Below are 22,435 nucleotides of genomic sequence, written 5' to 3' on the forward strand. Positions count from 1 at the left end.
GGCGAGGTGGCACACGCCTTTAATCCCAGCACTTGGGAGGCAGAGGCAGGTGGATCACTGTGAGTTCGAGGCCAGCCTGGTCTACAAAGCAATTCCAGGACAGCCAGGGCCGTTACACAGAGAGACCATTCAGAAAGATCCATTCTTCTCAACTGTGTGTAAAAGTCAGTCTTTCAGTACATCCACTGGGCAGGGCAGGCATCGCTCCTTTGCCAGAGCCTTGAGGGAGGTTCTCTTTTGCCAGTTATCAGGGATAATAGCAGTGGGGCCACGGCAAAGCTTGTGCCCTTCCCTCCTTACATTTTAATCCTCTAGGCTCAGAGAGGTGGAGTGACTTGCCCAAGGCCACACAGCTGGCAAGAGTGGTGCTTGGAAGCCAGGCTCAATCTCCTTTCTTTGGGGGCTGGAGAGATGGCTCAGTGGTTAAGAGCACTGCTTGCCCTTCCCAAGGACCCGGGTTCAATTCCCAGCATCCACATGACGGCTCACTATTGTCTGTAACTCCAAGATCTGACACCCTCACACCAATGCACATAAACTAAAATGAAAAAAAAAAAATCTTTCTTCATGACTGGAGGTCACTCACATGGGGGTGTAGGAGGCCCTGTGAACTCTCTTGCAGAACCTCCCATCCTGTCACTGCACAAGTCACAACTGTGTGATGAATGCCTTGTTTCTGCTCAGCGGGTGGCACTGAGGACCTCAACACAGTAAATGACCAGTTTCCCAGAGGTTTAAAATGTACATAGGCACGTTGATCAGAGCCAAACTTTTTGCCTGGTTTTTGCCAAACTCCGTCCTTGGAAAAGCTGAGTGCTGTTGTTTTAAGACCCTTACTGGAGGCCCGGCAGGTTGCTGGGGGCTTAGCAGTCACTGCTCAAGGCTTGTGAGTTCATCGGTTCAATGCTCCCAGAGCACTGAAGTGGAAAGAGAAAGGATTCCTACAAGCTGTCCTCTGACCTCTGCATGCACACACATCGTTTTGTTCCCAGTCACCTAGGATGGCTAGGGTGACCCTGAATTCCTGATCCCCCTGCCTCCTCATCCTAAGTGACGGGATTACAGATGCGACCACCACAATCCAGCCTTTGTTATATGTCTAATATTGGTTTGTTAAGACAAGCACGAGGCAGTACGCGTTAAAGGATGGCGGTTGTGGGCTGGAGAGATGGCTCAGAGGTTAAGAGCACACTGTCTGTTCTTCCAAAGGTCCTGAGTTCAATTCCCAGCAACCACATGGTGGTTCACAACCATCTACAATGAGATCTGGTGCCCTCTTCTGGCAGGAAGGCACATATGTGAGCAGAATATGTATAAATAATAAATAAATAAATATTAAGAAAAAAAAAAGGATGGTGGTTGCAATGGAGACTGATGACGATGCCTGTCGACACCTGAGGGTTTGTTTTATATTTGTGACATAGTCTTGCCCTACAGCCTGGCTTTCCTGGTTCTTAGTATGTAGCCCAGGCTGGCCTTGTACACTCTCCATCCATCTCCTTGGGCCTCTGCCTCCCCAAGTGCTAAGATGTCACATGTTCACTGCCCGGCTTACTGATTACCAGCTAGTGGCCGTTTCACATGATCATCCAAAACGGAAACAACTTCATGTCCCCGCCCCCCGCCCAGCTGGCAAACTGATTAACAACGAATTCACATTTTATGTCCATGCTGGAAGCTAGGCAGCCATATCAAAGATGGCGTCTCTAGTGCACACACTGTGTGGGTGAACCTTGGTTCAGCCATTCATTGCAAGGAGAAGCCGGGCCTGAGGCTGCATCCATATGATGCTCGATGTGAAATCCTGGAAAAGGCGATGCTTTTGGGATAGACCAGGCCAGAGGATGATGGCTGGAGCTAAGAGGCTTGGGGGTAAGAACAAAACAGCTTCTGTATCTGCTGGTCCTAGACCCTCAGATTCAACGAACTGGGGGTCTGGTGACGCACGTCTGCTGTTCCAGTTCTCGGAAGGTTGAGGCAGGAAGATTACAAGTTCATGGGCTGCCTGGGGTACACAGTGAGATCCAGCTTCTGCCCCAACCCCCCAACTCCCACAAAGAAAAGGGAGACACTTCACCAGTACTGAACCTCATCACACAGAGGATAGACAACATGTTGACATGGACCCAAGGGGCAGGGAGGAACCCTGAGTGATGAACGCTTCCTGCTACGGCTCCAGCCAGTGTGTCTGTGCAAATCAGCACCAAGGGAGACTCTGGGTTCTGAGTCATCCTTCACATGACCTGGGGTTGGAGTTGGCCCAGCAGATTGCCATTGAACACGATTTTAAATGTTCATACCAGGTTGGTTCTGCATCTCATTTCTGCCTGAAGAGAAATGGACTGTGACAGGTGGAGGTGACACACACCCCACCGACCCTCCAATCCTGCCGCTCCATACCTCCCTGTACCACTCAGGAACCCTCTGCACAGCTTAAGAAACGCAGTGGGGGAGGGGGGTCTGGAGGGATGGCTCAGTGGTTAAGAGCACTGTCTGTTCTTCTAAAAGTCCTGAGTTCAATTCCCAGCAACTACATGGTGGCTCACAACCATCTATAGGGAGATCTGGTGCCCTCTTCTGGCCTGCAGGCACACATGCTGCATAAATAATAAATAAACCTTAAAAAGAAAATTAAAAAAGAAAAGAAAAGAAACGCACCTCAGTGCCGGTGGAGGATGTGCTCCAGGGCACATCTGTAGATGCCTGAGTCCTTACATAAAATGAGCTGACATCTGCACAGAAGCTCCCACAACCTGCTGTACACTTCTGAGTCATCTGAGCCACTACAAACACTGCACACATGGCCGCTACTCTGTTGCTTTGGGATAATGACAAGGAAAAGTCTGCACATGCTCAGAGGGAGGCTTTTGTTATTGTTTTCTTTTTCTTTTTTTCTTTTCTTTCTTTCTTTCTTTCTTTTCTTTTTTTTTTTTTTTTGGTTTTTTTGAGATAGGGTTTTTCTGTGTAGCCTTGGCTGTCCTGGACTCTCTTTGTAAACCAGGCTGGCCTTGAACTCACAGTGATCTGCCTGCCTCTGCCTCCTGAGTGCTGTATTGTTTTGTTTTCGTTTTTAGTTCTTTGAGACAGGGTTTCTCTGTGTAGCCTTGACTGTCCTGGACTCGCTTTGTAGACTAGGCTGGCCTCGAACTCACAGTGATCTGCCCCTGCTTCCCAAGTGCTGGGATTAAAGGCATGTGCTACCTTGCGCAGCTTTTTTTTTTTTTAAGACTTGAATTTTTTTCTTTTATGTGTGTGCGTGAGCACTTGCATGTATGTATGTGCACCATGTGTACACACCTGATGCCCTCTGAGACCAGAGCGTAGCATCAGAGTCCCTGGAACTGAAGTTACAGGTCGTTGTGAGTCAGGCTGAGTTCCTCTCCAAGGTTCCTCTCGGGAGAGTAACCCTGTGAACTCGGATGGCATTCATGCCACTGTGAAGTGTGCCAGGCACTGACAGTGGGCTCTGTGGCACCTGCCCCCGTCTTCTCCCCCAAAGGCTGCCCACTTCTACCTGCCTCCTGAATCTCGGAGAACAGCCTACCCAAGCCAGGTCTACTCTTGTGGGGCCCCAGCCATTGGTACAACCCCTAGCCAGTGTCTGTCCACAGCTGCACTGTCAGGGGTAGGGAGGGGAGACACAGGGCTGGGGACATACATTGGCAAAGGTCGTTTGCCAGCGCCCCAAGCCTTCTGGCTCCGGGAGCTGGCCCTGCCTCCTCTTTCAACTTGCTTGTGAGCCTGGGACACTAGTGACCTTGTGTCACTGGACCTTACATTTGATCTCTAGCGTTACATGTCTGTGTGTGGTGGGTCACACTTTCAGGGACAGCGGTCAGGAGGTAGAGGCAGCAGGATCTGAAATTTGAAGAATTTGAACTTGTAAATGCCAGGATGGCCATGTCTCCCATCACCAACAAGAGATAACTATTCTCTCTCCCAGCGGGTGACCCTTCTGCAGGCGTTAGCATCTCCATCTACAAAATGGGATGGCTGCACTTAAACCCAGAGTCACAAAAGGAGCATAGAAGAAAATGCCCTGGTGGACAAAGACCCCTCAGTGCCTGCCATGCTGGGCTCTGCCTCCCGGCATGTAGGACCCTGGCTCTTCCGGGTGAGCAGGGGAGTCAGGCGCAGGCCTGGCTGGATACTCACGTTTTCACGTAGGGGTCCGAGTATCCGTTGGCATCCATGGCAGCCAGGTGTGCGCAGCGCACGATGCCCACCAGCAGACCCTGTCTCTGTGAGCTGTACTTGAGTGAGATGAGGATGCGGCCTCGCTCCTCCAGGGACTTGTCCTCTGCCTTGTCCACCTGTAGGAGAGGGTGGTCACTCTGCCATCCTTGTCTGCTTTTACCTTTTTGGCTAAGCAGATGGTGAAGTGGTCCATAATCTCACTCCCCTAGTGTCCATCTGACGCGCTCAGCTAGGCTTGGACAGGGTGCGACTTGGTGGCACAGTGCAAAAGTGAGGTCCTTGGTCCATCTCTAGCTTGTTTTGTTTTTGGAGACAGGGTCTCTCTGTGTAGCCTTGGCTGTCCTAGACTCACTTTGTAGTCCAGGCTGGCCTCGAACTCACAGCGATCCACCTGCCTCTGCCTCCCAAGTGCTGGGATTAAAGGCGTGCGCCACCACCGCCCGGCCTTAAGTATAATTTTTCTGCAACACAGCCTGTTTCCTGGCCCCTCCATTTCCATTTCTCACGAAGCTGCTTTTGCCTTCAGCAGAAGTGAGTGACAGTGACAGAGATGGCCTGGTCTGCGGAGTCTGAGGCATCTGTCACCTGGGTAGGAAGTCCGACCTCCCTGCTCCCCCACCTGCCCTCTTCACACTCAAACAAGCCTTGCCAGTGCTGAGCTGGTGCCCTCCTCCATGCCTTCTTCAGCTCCACCACTCTCAGAAAGTTTGCAGGGTCCTCCCCCCATGAGACCCTAAATGCTCCCTTTGCAGCTGGGAGCCTGGTGGGAAGACGCCTAGCCCCTCCCAAGCAGGCCCAGCACCCACCTTGGGGTGCGACTTTAACTCTAGGCTTCCACATCCCATCCCTCTGTGTCCTGACAGCGGGAGACTTCTCCATTTCCTATCCTTCCGTAAAGTCATCAGAGGATGACTGTCAGAAGCCCCTGTCCCTGAGGGTCCCTCCCCGGGATCTGCCTGGCTCCTCTTTCATAGGCGCATCCTTTGCGTGCAGCTGTGCTCAGCTTGGAGCTGCCCCGAGGCCCCCATGTGGCCATGTCCAAACCTTCCAGAGCTGAGAGTCCTATGAGGTGAGGAAGGGAATGCCTGTGACCCACAGGCCAGAGCAGACATGGCTAATTGATCCCAGAGTTCACCCTGAATTCATATATAGCCTTGGCATCTCAACACTCAGGCAGTCATGTCCGACACTGCAGGTGTGTGATCCCAGGCTCTGCGTGTAGTATGTGTGAGCAGAGATGTTTTCAAGGGCACACTACCATACTGTAGACTCTTTCATATGACAAACACTGAACCAGGTATTTACTTAAAACAAGTAATATAGAGTATAAAATCTGAAAACCACCAAAACATGTCCTTAAACCAGAGTAGTTATCACACGTGTCAGTCCTGCGGTCACCATGTGTCATCCCTAAGCTGGCCAATGAGCAACAAGGAGGCCCAAGTATGGCTTCTGGAGCACTCACAGCACATACTCATGCATCCGCATTCACACACGTGTACACACACACACACACACACACACACACACAGTGCACATGTGCACATACACTCCATATGCACTCATGCATGCACGTGCACACAGAGTCTTGTTATATTCAAGGCCAGAACTCACGGACACAGCTCACGGGGGCTGGTAGTGCCTTTCTGAGAGGTATAGGCCAGTTGGAAACTTTGGGTCACCTCTGGCAAGTGACTAAATACCACATCAGCAAAGGTTTTCCCCATGACTTATGCACCTGAGCGGAGAGAATGTGGCAGGAGAATACAGGGTGAGAAAGCCACGCACAAAGGCAGTGTCTCAGCTACTGCGTGGGTTCCTATGTCCCAGGCTCCAGACCCTGCCAAGCCTGGCATACAGGGGTTAAATACTGGCCTTCCTCCCCTCCACTCAGGCTTTGGGGAGACAGCCATGTCCTGAACATTGGAAGGTAGAGGGCTTAGCTTCTCTCTTTCTCTCTCTCTCTGTCTCTCTCTCTGGCTCTGTTTTTCGAGACAGGGTTTCCTCTGTGTCTCTGTGTTAGCCTTGGCTGTCCTGGACTCACTTTGTAGACCAGGCTGGCCTCGAACTCACAGCAATCCGCCTGCCTCTGCCTCTCAAGTACTGGGATTAAAGGTGTGCACCACCACGACCAACTGATTTAGCTTGTCTCTCTTGACCCTGACCACCGGGGCTCCCTAGATTCTCGGCCCCTATAAACCAGAAGAAGTGGAGATGAGGTGAGAAGGCAGGCAGGAGAGTGATTGGAAAGGAACAGACCAGAAGACTCTGGGAGGCTCAGCTGATGAAGGCCACCAGGGCCAAATCTGTCCTGACATCATGCTGAGCAATTACAATGTCTGTGGAAGAATTATGCGCTGTCTCCTCAGGGCATCTCCTGGCCTAACGGGTTCCAGTTGAGTTACCCTTAGAGAAGGGCCTTCCTGAGCTCTCTCTACGCACCCAGACAGACCCGGAGCTGCCCCGGCACCAGGCTTCAGTCCTCACCCCCCACCCCGGTCTATCTGGTTCTTGGCTCCAGCCCTCTCCTCTCTCCCCTCTCTGCTCCTGGCCTGTTAAAATGACCACCATACCCTGCCTTGTGGCACAGGCCTGTACTCTTGGCTACTGAGGAAGCTGAGACAAGAGGATGGAGGGTTCATTGCCGGCCAGGAGCTGGTGCTGGTGCTGGTGCTGGTGCTGGTGCTGGTGCTGGTGGTGCATGCCTTTCACCCACAAGGCACATTCAAGGCCAGCCAGAGCTGGCTACACAGACAAACCCTGACTCAAATATAAAAAACAAACAATGCAGAAACCAAACAAACAAACAAAGAATTCACTGTCAGTCTGGGCTTTAGAGCAAATTCAAGGCCAGTCTGGGGAACTTAGCAAGGCTCTGTTTCATAATGAAAATTAAAGGGGCAGGAGGGAGGAGCCTGGTTCAGTCAGTCAGTGGCTTGCTGTGTACATTTGGATCCCAGCACCATTGGAAAGCCTGGCATAGGGCAGAAACCTGTAATCCTAGCACTGGGAAGACAGGAAAATCCCAGCTCACTGGCCGACCAGTCAGTTAGTGAGTGCTGGCTTCAGCGGGAACCCTGACCCAAAAGATAAGGTGGAGGGCGACTGAGGAAGACACTCCATGTTCAACACAGGCCTACACAGTCACACATCTCTCCACTGCACACACACTCACATAGACTACACACAAACACACATGGGCACACACACATATATACATACATACACACAATACATACACATACACACACACTCATAGACTACATATACATGAATGCATACACACAGGCAGGCACACACACATACATATATACATACATACATACATACATACATGTACACACACACTCATAGACTACATACACATGCATGTACACACATACATACACACAATATAGACACAAACACACATTCATAGACACATGCATATACACACACATAGAATACAAAACACATGCATACACGGAGGAGTACTCTCACACACACACACACACACGCATATATATATATACACATACATACATACACACATACAAACAATACATACACATACACATACTCACATAGACTACACACACACAGGCATACACTCACACACATATATAGACACATACATATACACACAGACTACACATACATACATCACATGTGCACACACACACACATACATACTACATTACATACACATGAAAAAATTTAAATTTGTAAAAGTAAAATTTTAAAGGGGCTGGGGATATACCTCAGTGGAAGAGTGCTTGTTTGGCCACACAGGTCTTAGAAGTAATCCCTAGCGCTGCTGAATTGTTACCTTGTCACCTGTGGAAGGTGAAATGCTCCCCTGCCACTTCTGTGCTGTCCCGCCTAGGCTTGCCCCGCCCCTGTGCCATCTCCTGCAACTGTGCCTGGAACACAGTCCCGGCACGGCAAGCAGTAGGTGCTCAGTGAACACACGGCAAGCAGTAGGTGCTCAGTGAACGCCTGCTTGGCTGGGGTGCCTGAGCCTTCCTCCACTGACCGGCAGCTGCTTCTCCAGACAGATGCTGAACGTCTTGGTGTGGTTGGGTTTCAGCTTCTTCAGGGGCACTCGGGTCTCTCCGATGAACTCGTTGTGGCGGAACTTGTCCTCATCGCACACGGAGATCCTGGGGGTGATTGGCTCTCACAGTGAGTGGGAATTCACAGGCAGTAGGGTGTCCCCAGGTGGGGCGCAGGCATGAGGGGCCCTCACCAACCTCACCGGGTGGGTTGCAGGTACAGGGGGGTCCCTCACCCACCTCACCGGGTGGGGCACAGGCACAGGCCCTCACCCACCTCACCGGGTGGGGCACAGGCACGAGGGGCCCTCACCCACCTCACTGGGTGGGGCGCAGGCACGGGGGGGGGGCCTTCACCCACCTCACCGGGTGGGGCGCAGGCACGGGGGGGGGGCCTCACCCACCTCACCGGGTGGGGCGCAGGCACGAGGGGCCCTCACCCACCTCACCGGGTAGGGCACAGGCACGGGGGGGGGCCTTCACCCACCTCACCGGGTGGGGCACAGGCACGAGGGGCCCTCACCCACCTCACCGGGTAGGGCACAGGCACGGGGGGGGGCCCTCACCCACCTCACCGGGTGGGGCGCAGGCACGAGGGGCCCTCACCCACCTCACCGGGTAGGGCACAGGCACGGGGGGGGGGCCCTCACCCACCTCACCGGGTGGGGCGCAGGCACGAGGGGCCCTCGCCCACCTCACTGGGTGGGGCACAGGCACGGGGCAGGGGGCCCTTCACCCACCTCACCGGATGGGGCGCAGGCACGGGAGCCCTCACCCACCTCAGCGTCTTTCGGATCATGTCCTCATCCGTGATCCCATAATAAGTGAGGGTCTCGTTCCACATGGGGTTCAGGGTGTTTCGAAGGGTTTTTGTTCTGAGCTTGTTTGCCTGCAAAAAGACAGAGTGGTCTTATTTTGGTCCGGAAGGGGTGTGGCCTTAGAGGCTGGACACCTGATCCCTCCGTTCGTTCGTGGAGGCATTATCTGACACAGAGGAGGGACCTAAAGCAGAGGGTGAAACCAACACTGTTAATTAGCTGACTTTAAAACAGCAAACTTTCTGGAGGTATGAGAGAGGAGGCCACAGAGGCCTTTGACAGCAAACAAAGAAGCCAAGAGAGACAGGACTAGCTCAGCTGGCTTCAGACACGGGGCAGGGGCCTCAGTGTGAGAAGTGGACCACCTCTACTAAGAAAGGAAAAAGGCAATGACTGTTTCCAGAAAGGAGATGGCCCTCTGGTCCAGTCTGTGCAACCTGTCTAGGTGACAGGGAGGCGATGGGTGTATTTAAATGGCTAAGCTGTGGGAATTTGTTGAGGTAGCCACTGGAAAGCTACCCTGAGGAGCATTCCGCCCCCTACCCAGGGCCCTGATGACAGCAGCAGGACGGAAGCGACGCCTCTGGGGTGGTCCTGCAGGGGGCAGGAAGTTGCTCTGTGACTCATTCCCACTGGGAAGTTGAAGTATCCAACCTCATAAGCATTAGCTGCCCCTGCGCCCCTCTCTCCTCACTGTCACGAGAGAGTTCCATAGCTAGACCGGCCAGTGGTAGAAACGGACCACTTTCCTGGATCGCTCCCCCCTCCCCACCTTCCCATCCCCCCTTTACTCAGGCTCTTCCTTATGCCTGGAACCCATGCTTTCCTAGTGAAAGCCTGGTGGGTGGAATATCAGCCGCTGTGCTCCCTTCTCCTGCTGGGTCACCCGGCAGGGAAGCGGGAACAGGGGCTCTGTGGTCAAGTGAACCAGGCTAACGCCTTCCATTCAGTCACCTTTACGAAACCGCGGAATGACCCATCAACGGGCTGAAGGCTCTGGCAGGTCCTGTGGGCAGGTGCTAGGCATCCCTGCATCCTGGCCAAACCTGAGCTTCCCTATGTATGTAGACCAGCCTGACCTTTAACACGTGGAGCTGATTGCCTCTGCATCCTGAGTGCTGCCATTAAAGGCGTATGCTATCACACCTGACCCCATAGAGTCTTCCCACCCCCACCCCCCCCCACCCCCCCCCCCCGCTGGATAATATGAACCTCAGCCTAAAATGGCTTTGTATGAAATGTAACCTGGACATTCCCTGGGGCCCACTTAGCAGATAGGTAGTGGACTCATGAGGTCCCAGGGAGGCCATGAATGCCAAGCCAGTGCCATTGCCGGTGCCGGAAACCCTCACCTTGCTGGCTCCAGGCAACAGGTGTAGCTTGACATAGGGATCAGCCAGTCCATTGTGGTCCATCGGCTTCAGGCCCTGAGCAGAGACCAGAGAGGGTGTGAGTTGAGAGCAAGGACACACAGGGCCTGAGGAGAGAGATCTCTTCCCCTGACATCTCCATTGTCCCTGAAGGTGGGAGAGTCTTGGGGACCAAACAGTGCTGGGGTAAACTTCTCTCCCACACACTCTGGCTGTAAAGTCTTTTTATGTTCTGCCTTAGTGACAACTGAACCCAGAAGACACACCTCACTCTGCACTTGGGGAGGCCTGCCTCTCTTCCCACTGCCCAGACACCGCTCCTTGCTGGGCCTTCCGTTTCTCTGACCCCAAGCCTCCATGACTGGCTGTAAGCACACCCCTACATTCTTGGTGGTAGCTGGGAAATCGCGTTGCTCCAAGCCTGGGAGGGCAGCCACGACTGCCACTTCCCTCTGCATTTGCCGGCTGTTGATTGGTGTCCTTAGAAGCCACAGGCTGCCTGCCATGGAGGGTCCTTCCACAAGATGGCACCCCTCACTAACTTTGATTTCAACTCAGTTCCTTTTGCCAGCCCCAGGAGCGTACAGGTCAGGGAAGGGGGGGACCCACAAGAGCCTCAGCTAACCTTCTGGGGATTGTATTTCTGGGTGGGGAGGCAGCAGAGGTGTATGTGGCCGTGGCCGTGGCCGTGGCCATGGCCATGTACGTGGCCGTGGCCGACATGGGTGAGGGAGAGATGGCTCGGCTCCTGGCCAAGGTGGCCCACACCTTTCTACCAGGTCCAGCTCTGTGGGCTTGGAGGAGCTTTGAGGTGGGCCACCCACCCATCACTTCTCTTCTGTTGTGACCGCAGGCCCAGGTTTGGGAGTCAGAGCTCAGCCTGTGAACTTCCTAGCTAGTGGAGCAAGCGATTGGCAGCCTCGGCTTTATCACAGGTAAAGAGTTAACCAGCCCCACAGTCTGAGTGGAACAGAGCAAGGAGGAATGAAAAAGACGGAGGGCTAACGTGTGGGCCTTCCCTCCACTGCCCACTCCCTCAGAAGGCTTCGGAGGAGTAGCTGGGGGGAGGGGGAGGGATTTAAGCTAGGCCCAGAGCTGCTGGGGCTTGGCCAGGAGACAGTGAGAGTGGTGTGCCTTGGGAGTGGTGGCCTTTCACACCCAGCTCCCTCCCCCCCCCACACACACACCAGGGAGAGAAGGACAACTGTCCTGGGGGAATCTGGTGGCCCAGTCTGAGTAGGGGACAACTGAGAGTTTCTGTCTCATTTCTACAATTCCCGCACATCAGTCGTGTTTGCAATGTTTTCACTGGTTTCACTTTTCCCTTGCAGATCTTTGAGGCAGGGGGATTACCCAGAGATACTGCAGGTCCCACTTCTGAGGCCCAGTAGGAGGGCGTTCATAAGTGCTGGCTGGGGTGGGGGTGGGGGTGGGGGTGGGGGTGGGGGTGGGACAGTTGCAATGCTAGGACGGCAATGAAGCCTGCTCTGCCCTTTGGGTCCCTTGGCTGTGATGTGGTCCCTGCTGTTACTTTCACACCTTTCTACCTGACAGGTGCCTGGGCCACATACCCGTCTAAGAGCTGGCGAGATGGTCTGACATACAGGAACAGAAACTACATGACTTTGCTTCTCCAAGGTCCTGGCTTAGGCCAGGTGAGGAGAGGCAAGGGGAGACAGGCAGCTGTTTTAGGGGTAAGAAGTTTCAGTTTTGGGGCCTGGGCGTGGTGGCGCACATCTTTAATCCCAGCACTCGGGAGGCAGAGGCAGGTGGATTGCTGTGAGTTCAAGGCCAGCCTGGTCTACAAAGCCAGTCCAGGACAGCCAGGGCTGCACAGAGAAACCTTGTCTCAGGGAAAAAACAAAACAAAACAAAAAACCAAACCAAACCAAAACAAGCTGAAAAGGTTCTGGATGGATAGTGGTGATAGTACAGCCGTTGGAGTAGGCTCAACACTCCGAGGCTAAATTTCATGTGTGTGATTTTGAAAAATTTTAAATTTATTTTTATTTAATGTGCATTGGTGTTAGTCCTGTAAGTATGTCTGTGTGAGGGGGTCATATCCCCTGGAACATGTTACAGACAGTTGTGAGCTACCCTGTGGTTGCTGGGTATTGAACCCAGGACCTTTGGAAGAATAGACAGCACTCTTAACCATGGACCCGTCACTCCAGCCCCATGTGTGTGATATTTTATCTCAGTCAAGAAGTAACGCTGGTCTCCCAGTGCGATGGCTCTGTTGGGGTTTGCCTGGGCTAGTGCCCTAGGTCCACCTGTGTTTAGATGTGTCTGATGCCGGGTGCTGAGTGTTTTCCTCCTACGTGGTCCAGCAGTCACACAGGGTGGATCCTGTTTACAGATAGCAAACCGAGACACAGCCTCACCGAGGGGGGAGGGTGACCAAGTGTCAACCTGAGCAAGCTAGGGTCACTAGAGAAGAGGGTACTTTTATTTGAGAAAATGCCCAGACTAGATTGGCCTGTGGGCAAGACTGTGATGCGTGTTCTTGATTGATGTTGCATGTGAGAGGAGCCAGCCTAGGTGGTGCTACCTTGGGCTGATGGTCTCAGGCATGTATAAAAAGGGCTGAGCAAGCCACGAAGAACAAACCAGTAAGTGGCATTCCTTAACGGCCTCTACATCAACTCCTGTCTCCAGGGACCTGCCTTGACTTCCCTGGACCATGGACCACAAGCTGGAAGATAAAACAATCCCTTTCTTCCCCAAGTTGCTTTTGGGGAGTGGTTTTGTTTGCTTGTTTTTGTTTTTTGAGACTAGGTTTCTCTGTGTAGCCCTGGCTGTCCTGGACTCGCTGTGTAGACCAGGCTGGCCTCGAACTCACAGTGATCCACCTGCCTCTGCCTCCCGAGTGCTGGGATTACAAGCATGCGCCACCATGCTAGGCTTTGGTCAGTTTTTATCACAGCAACAGAAAATTAATGAAAGTACCAAGTGAGAGTGCATTCTGGGAAGTCCATAGACTATGATTCCCTAGAGAGTCTGAGCCTGAGTCCTCCTGCTTACATTCCCTGGCTCCCTGCTGGGGCCTCAGTAGCTCCCAGGCCTGTCCTTTTTGTAGACTTTTACCTCACCATGGTTCAATGGCTCTTAGTCTCCCAGTCTGTGTACACAAGCACAGAGATACACACATGCACGCACACGCACGTGCGCACACACACCTGGAACAGGGAGAAGGCAGCAGGAACCCCAGGTTCTGAGATGGGGGAGAAAAGCTGGGCTCTACCAGAGTGGTCTGACCATAGGTCCCCAAGCACAGACAAGTTCTACGAAGCCAGGAGGCGAGGGAGGGTGGGCTCTGCCTGGCCCCGCAGCCTGCGTCTACCTTGCCAGCCTGGGGTCACCAGGTGCTCAGCTCTGTTTCCCTAGGATGGAAAGGTATCCGAGGTGCGCCCAGGGATGCAGGATGGAGTGGCTGGGCCTTCAAGAACCCAGCCTGGGCCCCCGAGCCCAATGTAGATGGTTCTCGCCCTCGGCCATGGTAGTCATGTACATGAGTGATCTAGGCTGGCTAGAGGTATGGTGTGGGGGGCCCCCCTCTAAGCACAGAGCCAAGGGCAGCCCCTCAGTGGCAAGGGGGTTGGAGAGAAGGCTAGAAAGATGCTGCAGGTTGGGGGTGCTGGGTGAGGTCTGGGTCTGGCGGTGCTTGGAAGCCACTCCGTGTACGCTGGACTGGCCTTCTATAGCCCTACAAGGGTCTCTACCGGCCACGTGGGCCCTTACCTTTCGGGAGAACATCAACTTTGGCACCTTCCTCCCAGAGGGAGCAGTGTGAAGGGAACAGTGTGGTTGAGATCACGGAACAGACACAGGTTCAAAGCAGAGCCACAGAGGAACATAGGAGATAGGAGGGCTTGACCACCAGGCCACAGGTCGTCTGCAGATATCCATGACTCCCCACAGCTAGGCTCAGAGGGCCGCTGGGGCTCAGACCCAGTGGTTGCCACCCTGCCTGGGGCCTAGTGGCACCTGTGGCTCTCAGCATAGGAGCTGCTTAAGGGCTCCAGGGACTTGGGAGTGGGGAGACCTAGAAACGGTGGCATCCCGTCCCCTTCCTCTCCACTCCCCTTAACTTTCCCTTTCCTCAGTGACCCCCTCATAGATTCTAAAAGCTGCCTGGCCTTCTGCAATCCCACCCTGTCCTATTTTGAAACTGGCCATCTGGGATGTGGGCAGCTGTACCCCACATAGCAGGGTCCCCCAAGATGGAGAAGCAGGACCCTGCCCACTTCCTGAGCCCCGAGCTGTGGGTGGTGCTGGGCCTACCTTGGCCTTGCTGATGGTGCAGTGCAGTGCGTTGCTCTCCTGGTCGTAGAGCAGGCTGAAGTCCAGCGTACCGAGGGCAGCTGCAGGAGGAGGAGGAGGACAGGTTACATACCGCAGCAGGGGAGGAGTGACATCCTCCCTGTGGCTTCAATAGCCGTGTTATTATTATTTTACATGTGTTTATGCCGGGCGGTGGTGGCACACGCCTTTAATCTCCCAGCGCTTGGGAGGCAGAGGCAAGCAGATCGCTGTGAGTTCGAGGCCAGTGTGGTCTACAAAGTAAGTCCAGGATAGTCAAGGCTACAATGAGAAACCCTGTCTCCAAAAAAAAAAATAATAATAATAATAATAAATAAATAAATAAAAGAAAAGAAAAAGAAAAAAGAAACCCAACCCACACACATACAAAAAAACCCCTACATGTGTTTATTTGTGCATGTGTGTGCACATGTACTTGCCGGGATATGTATGTGAAAGCCAGATGACTTTTAGGAGTCCGTTTTCTCCTTCGACCATGTGCGTTATGGGAGCTTTAACTCAGGTCTTCAGACTTGCCTGGTGAATCATCTTACTGGTCCAATAGTCACATTGTTTTCTCCTTCCTTCCTTCCTTCCTTCCTTCCTTCCTTCCTTCCTTCCTTCCTTCCTTCCTTCCTTCCTTTTTCATTTGCCTTTCTGAGACAGGGTTTCTCTGTGAAGCCCTGCCTGTCCTGGAACTCACTCTATGAGCCAGGCTGGCCTTGAACTCACAGAGATCGCCTGTCTCTGCCTCCCGAGTACTGGGATTACAGGTGTGCGCCACCACCATGCAAGGCACGACTCATTGTTTCTAAGATTAACAGATTTATTTGGTGGTGCCTGTTTTTTTGTTTGTTTGTTTGTTTGTTTTTGTTTTTTGTGACACGGTTTCTCTGTGCTATCTGCCTGCCTCTGCCTCCTGAGTGCTGGGATTAAAGGCATATGCCACCACGCCTGGTGGTGCCTGCTTTTTGTTTGTTTTGTTTTGTTTTTTGTTTTTTTGTTTTTTGAGACAGGGTTTCTCTGTGTGGCCTTGACTGTCCTGGACCAGGTTGGCCTCGAACTCACAGCAATCTGCTTTACTCTGCCTTCCAAGTGCTGGGATTAAAGGTGTGCTTTTAATCCCAGCACTCCAGAGGCAGAGGAAACTCACAGACCCTATGAGTTTGAGGTCAGCCTGGTCTACAAAATGAGTTCCAGGTTAGCCAGAGCAACAAAGTGAGATCCTGCCTCAAAAAAATAAAAAATAAATAAAAAGTATTTGGAACCACAGGACAAATATGGCCATCACAGTCCTCAGAATATGGGAACATGGGGGTCCTGGAGAGATGGCTCAGTGGTTAAGGGCACTGACTGCTCTTCCAGAGGTCCCAGGTTCAATTCCCAGCAACCACATAGTGGCTCACATGTGAATTACAGAACCATCTGTAATTCCAGTTCCAGGGAATCTGACTTTCTCTTCTGGCTTCTGTGGGCACCAGGTGCCACATGCAGAGAAAATACCAATGCACAAAAAATAAATAACAAGTGAATAAAATAAGAGAGAGAGAGAGAGAGAGAGAGAGAGAGAGAGAGAGAGAGAGAGAGAGAGAATATGTGAACATGAATCTGAGGAGGAGCTGGTTTCCTGGGTGCACACACAGGACACAGGTGATGACGGACTCTGTCCCCATGGTCACTAGTTGTCCCCAGCTTCTGTCTTCAGGCAAAATAATGTTTGCTTCTAAATGGCTGGAATTAGTTAGGGCAAACAAAATATGGTTACAGCGTAGTGAAGCCACGTGGGGGAGGGGCACTAAAGCCACGTTAAGTGGACATGAAGGAAGTGGACAGATCCACAGTGCTGGGGCCCACCTGCAGGCACAGGTTCAAGGTCGCCATCACCAGGCCAATCCACAGATCTCGGGAATAAAGCAAAGATACAGGCGGGGGTGTGACCGAGGGGCAGATTGCTGGCCTACCCTGTGCTTCGCCCTCACCTCTACCCAAAGCACTGCAAAATAAAGCACGTGCTTGAGTTCTACCAAAGACGGGGTAAAAGTCCACATGTGCCAACAGCATAATTGTTCCTTTTGGCAACAGGCAAAGGTTTTGGGGCTGGTAGGAAGAACCACAGGGTAAGCATGCCCACCCCAGTCCTCAGCAGGGTGCTATTCACTAACCTTTGGACTGGGAATCTAGATTAATAGGCCCTGGGTTCAATTCCTAGCAAGAAAAGTTACCAATAAAGAGTGTTAACTGGGAGCGGGGGTGGATGGGGGGTGGGGAGGGTGGGGGGGTGGGGGGGTGCACTGGAGAGATGGCTCAGTGGTTAAGAGCACTGACTGCTCTTCCAAAGGACCGGGGTTCAATTCCCAGCACCCACATGGCAGCTCACAACTGTCTGTAACTTCAAGATCTGACACCCTAACACAGACATACATGCAGGCAAAAAACCAATGCGTATAAAACAAAAATAAATACATTATTAAAAAAAAAAAGAATGTTAACTGTAGGACTGGAAAGATGGCTAAGTGGTAAGAACAGGTATTGTTCCTGCAGAGGACCCGAGTTCAATTCCCAGCATCCACACCAGGCAGCTTACAACTGCTTGTAATCCCCAACTCCAGGGGATGCCCCCAACCTCATGCACAAATACAGACACATGTACATGGAAAGAAATAATAAAACTATTTTTTAAAGGAATGGTACTGTAATTGGGTGCTACCATGCCTGTAATCCCAGCACTTAGGGAGGCAGAGGCAGGCAGATCTCTGTGAGTTCGAGGGCAGCCTGGCCCACAAAGTAAGTCCAGGACAGCCAAGGCTACGCAGAGAAACCCTGTCTTGAAAAACCAAACCAAACCAAACAAACAAAACAACAACAACAACAACAAAAACCAAGAAGAAGAAAAAAAAAAAAGAAAAAGAAGAATATTCCTGTATCCAGCTCAGTGGCTAGTACTGTGACAACTGAGCAGCTATAATGTGCCAACCTTTTTATATCTCTCTTCCACTGAAGTGCCCAACCCTGGGAGGGATAGCATCCTGTCCCTGTCAGATGAGGAGGGACAGAGAATTTCTGCGGATTACCTAAGCCCTGTGAGTGGTAACCTGATCACAACCATGTAGGTGGCCCAGAAAGGGGCTCGCAAACCTATCCCACGGTGGTGCTGTTGTGTATCAGACAGCTTGGGGTGCCATTACCTCAGTTCCCCCCACCACAGGCAACAACACAGAGTGCTATGAGAATGCAAAGGACAAGGACAAGCTCCAAGAGGCTGCAGGACTTGACCAACCTGAGTGGCTGGCTGTTGACTGAGCCCCCAGATGACAAGCGACACGGCAGCTCCATAGTCTCCCTGGCCCTCAGAGATGCTAAGTGGGCAGTGACAAGCCAGCTGGGTCCTCCACCGCTGCCTCCAAGTCTTCAAGGGCATTGGTAACTCCCAAGGGCCAGGCAGGGGATGCAGCAATAATTGGGTTCAGCTGTCACCTTAGGAATAGTCACTTGCTACAGCTGTGGCCTGTCATGTCCCATGGGTTCCCAGCAAGAGAGCCAGGGTCTGAGCAAGGGAGACCTCTGAAGTCCCCAGACAGCAAGACACACATTCTTTGATATTGCCAAGTCCCTGATCTGCTCCCAGCTGCTGGTCAGGTCACACATTGTCTGGTGAGCCAAGAACCATGAGAGCTGTAAGGGACTTTGGGCCTCAGGGTGAATTGGCCCATTAGGGGAGGTGTCCTGGAGCAAGCAGTGCCTTACCTGACACAGGAGGAATTGATGGATGGTAGTTGGCCAGTGGTATGAGGGACTCGGAGGGGACACCATAACCATAGGCTGAAGTGATGCTGGGCTGGGAATCTGTCCTCGTCAGAGTTCTGGGCTCTAAGTGACCATGCATCTGGGCTGTGCCTGCCTTTACTAACAAAGGCCACATCACAGCGATTTTGTGTCTGGAGGGAAGTGGGTACATCAAGGACTATGCCCCTTGTTCTGAGAGACATGTGGAAATGTGTCGGGTTCCCTATATCCCAACAGGGTGATGCTTTTGTCTCTTTCTACAGTGCAGTTGTGAGCGTGGAGGATGACGCCTGCTGTTGCACTTCACGGGTTCAAATCCCAGCTCAGCATGTCCTTTTCCTCACCTGCAACCTAGAGACAAGTGTAACGACCTCCTGGCATGTGGAGCTTATCAGAGGATTATAGGAACAGCAGACATAGAGCTTCTAGGGCTTCCTGGAAGGGCCTGCCCTAAACTTGATCGCCTTCTCCCTAAGTTTGAAAACACGATATATAAGCTGTCACTTAGGTTCTGCTATGACTATTGCTTTAGCTGTGGGTCACAGTCACAGCTAGACAGAAGAGGTGTGGCCAGGTGGTGGTGGTGCACGCCTTTAATCCCAGCACTCGGGAGGCAGAGGCAGGCGGATCGCTGTGAGTTCGAGGCCAGCCTGGTCTACAAAGTGAGTCCAGGACAGCCAAGGCTACACAGAGAAACCCTGTCTCGAAAAAACCAAAAAAAAAAAAAAAAGAGGTGTGAAGTGATCGCTCCACTGGGGGTCCTAGGTAGTACCCCATTTTCCTGCCTCCTCCCTTCACTCCTGCCTCTAGTAGCACAGACAGCTCTTTCTCCCACAAACCAGGTAATACTGTTAGAATTGTGTTCAGACTAAGAGTTGCTAGATCTGGAGTGAGCTGCAAATACCTGCCCCTAGTAAAAAAAAAAAAAAAAAGCCTGCATTAGTGATGACCAAACTGGGCCCATTGCTACAGAATCTTCTCATTTTTCCAACAGGTGAGCAGGTGAGGATGTGGTGGGTAAGAGTACTACAGATGAGGATGCTGTGTGAGACACTGCTGAGCGTGCTGAGGGTGCTGCAGGTGAGGATGCTGAGGGTGCTGCAGGTGAGGATGCTGTGGGTGAGGATGCTGTGAGTGAGGATGCTGAGGGTGCTGCAGGTGAGGATGCTGTGGGTGAGGATGCTGTGAGTGAGGATGCTGAGGGTGCTGCAGGTGAGGATGCTGTGGGTGAGGATGCTGTGAGTGAGGATGCTGAGGGTGCTGCAGATGAGGATGCTGTGGGTGAGGATGCTGTGAGCGAGGATGCTGAGGGTGCTGCAGGTGAGGATACTGAGGGTGCTGCAGGTGAGGATGCTGTGGGGAAGAATGTTGTGAGTGAGGATGCTGAGGGTGCTGCAGGTGAGGGTGCTGAGGTTGCTGAGGGTGAGGATGCTGTGGGTGAGGATGCTGAGGGTGATGCAGGTGAGGATGCCGCAGGAGAGGATGCTGTGGGGGAGGATGCTGAGGGTGCTGCAGGGGAGGATGCTGTGGGGGAGGATGCTGCAGGTGAGATTGCTGCAAAGCACCATCATCTTTACTACAGCCACCCAGCTTGGCTTCTGCAACATCATTCTGCAGAGCTGACGGCTTTGCATGATAGTCAGTTTGCATGATGTCCTGTTCAGGTTCCTTGCTCCCTCACCCTATGAGGGCAGGACACTGCCTCAGGCACCCAGGGGACCAGCAAGCAATGGATGGTCAGTGCTCATGGTGGAATCACTCAATGGCTTTGCTTTCCAGTCACTTTGCAGGAGGAGGGCTTTGGTTTAATGCCACATGTAAACAGCACACACTTCATGAGGTCTCCTGTGTCCCAACTCCAGATGACAAGACAGGGAACATGGAGGGCTGCCTCTTGGGACGCTAACATCTTTTACCATCACCTGAGAGGCAACAGTGTGCCCAGTGTGCAGCCAGAAAGGACTGATGGGTGTCTAGTGGCCACCGAAGTCCTAGAGTTTCTGTCTTAAAGCCTAGTGGCTTCCTCAAAGTTTTTCTTCTGTTTTGTATAACTCTAGTCCCAAAGATGCAGCTAGAAAGAAAAAAGAAAAGAAAAAAGAAAAGGAAGGGACTGGGGACATGGCTCAGAGTAGCGCTTTTACCTTATATGACCAGGGCCCCGGGGGTTCCAGCCTCAGCAAGGATGGGAACGCATTGCTAATCTAAAGGGCCTGAGTAGGTGGCAGTAGACCAAGAGGACAAGACTGAGTGCTCCTCTGTGAGCCTAGGATCTCGAGGGCCCTGCCCTCAGAGCCACTCAGCTCACGTGCCCAGATGAAAGTTTACATCTTTGGAAAAATAATGAAGGTTGGTCACTAATGGGCCTCTGAGAGTTGTCACCGGCTTGCTGATAATTATAGCGCTTTAATGGGGCTAATTCAGAGAGAATCAAGCACAAGGCCCTGTTGCTTCCTCCAAGGCCAAGCGTTCCCCAACAGGGCTGGCGCAGACAGGCAGCTGGTCGTGACCTTGGTCAGCACTTGACCTTGCCTGACCCACTCATCCCGCCTGGGAATCAGAAATCAGTCCTTTTTGTTTTGTATTTGGAAGAAAAAATGTCAGCCTCTGAAATAGCTGTACTGGCTGATGAGACAGCTCAGTGGGTAAACACACTTGCTTTAGGCTGGCGACCTGAGTTCAATTTCTAGGATACACATAAAAATGGAAGGAGAGAGCTAACTCCACAAAGTTGTCTTTTGACCTCCACATGTGTGCTGTTACCCACGTGCAATACCTCATGGCACACATACACAATTAAAAATACAATAAAACATTCTGTTTTGTTTGTTTTCTTCTAGGCAGGGTTTCTCTGTGTAACAAGAGCCTTGGCTGTCCTGGACTCACTTTGTAGACCAGGCTGGCCTTGAACTCACAGAGATCGGCTTGCCTCTGCCTCCTTGAGTGCTAGGATTAAAAATCATGCACTATTATACTCCTGGCTAATAAATTTTTTTTAGCTGGGTGTGGTGGCACATGCCTTTAATCCCAGCACTTGGGAAGCAGAGGCAGGTGGATTGCTGTGAGTTCAAGCCCAGCTTGGCCTACAAAGTTAGTCCAGGACAGCCAAGGCTACACAGAGAAACTCTGTCTCAAAAAAATATATTATTTATTTATTTATTTTTAAGATTTATTTGTTATGTATACACTGCACATCAGATCACATTATAGATGGTTGTCAGCCACCATGTGGTTGCTGGGAATTGAACTCAGGACCTCTGGAAGAGCAGTCAGTGCTCTTAACCGATGAGCCATCTCTCCAGCCCCAAGATTTTTTTTTTTTTAAATTGGCAAGAAATCCTAGACAACTGTCAAGCCTGATCTGAAAGCTTTTCATTTGATGTTCTGTACCCATATGCCCTTGGGAATAGGAAATCTGCCATGGTTTTCATAGGTGGGGAAACTGAGGCACTGTTAACTAGGTAGGTACTATGGGGGAGGATGCAGAAGAATAAATGATATATTTCTATTTCACAGAGCCTAGAGACAGAGCTAAGCCTTCATGCGCATCTCTTTTCTCCTTTCAAAAGCTGCTCAAAAGTTCATCGCATCCTAGACAAGATTTGGCTTCTTTGGTTTGGCATTTAAACCCTTCTGTGTGATCACTTTCACCTGACTAATCTCTTCACTTTGTCTCAGACACTTGGTTCTCTTGTGCCCCCACTAGCCTGTGTTTCTGACACTTCCGGTCCTTTGCTGCCCCCCCCCCCCAACATCCCCTTTCACTATGCTAGCTTTCTTTCCCCTTCCACCAGCCTCAGAGCAGAGGCCTCTGGGTACATCTGCCTCCTTATCCCTCACTGCTGGGTTTCTGTGAGCATCCTAAGACCGGAGGTTGGTGGTCCAGCCCACGGTTAGCCCCCCATATGGTGCCTGACACACAGTTGGCGTTGTG

At 52.0% G+C, this 22,435-nt stretch overlaps 1 protein-coding gene across 1 annotated transcript in view; it reads right to left on the reverse strand.

The window, feature by feature from the left end:
* The window catches only part of DOC2B (double C2 domain beta), a 31,694-nt gene that overhangs the window by 5,754 nt on the left and 3,505 nt on the right, over positions 1–22,435 (reverse strand). Inside the window, exons 2-6 of the mRNA XM_084750397.1 lie at positions 14,704–14,783; positions 10,402–10,476; positions 9,011–9,120; positions 8,213–8,339; positions 4,156–4,313 (exon numbers count right to left, since the gene is read on the reverse strand). Coding sequence (XP_084606523.1) covers positions 4,156–4,313; positions 8,213–8,339; positions 9,011–9,120; positions 10,402–10,476; positions 14,704–14,783 — 550 coding nt within the window. The remainder of the gene's footprint in view (positions 1–4,155; positions 4,314–8,212; positions 8,340–9,010; positions 9,121–10,401; positions 10,477–14,703; positions 14,784–22,435) is intronic.

Source organism: Acomys minous, assembly GCF_964271855.1.
Source record: "Acomys minous genome assembly, chromosome: 12".
Classification (NCBI taxonomy): Eukaryota; Metazoa; Chordata; class Mammalia; order Rodentia; family Muridae; genus Acomys; species Acomys minous.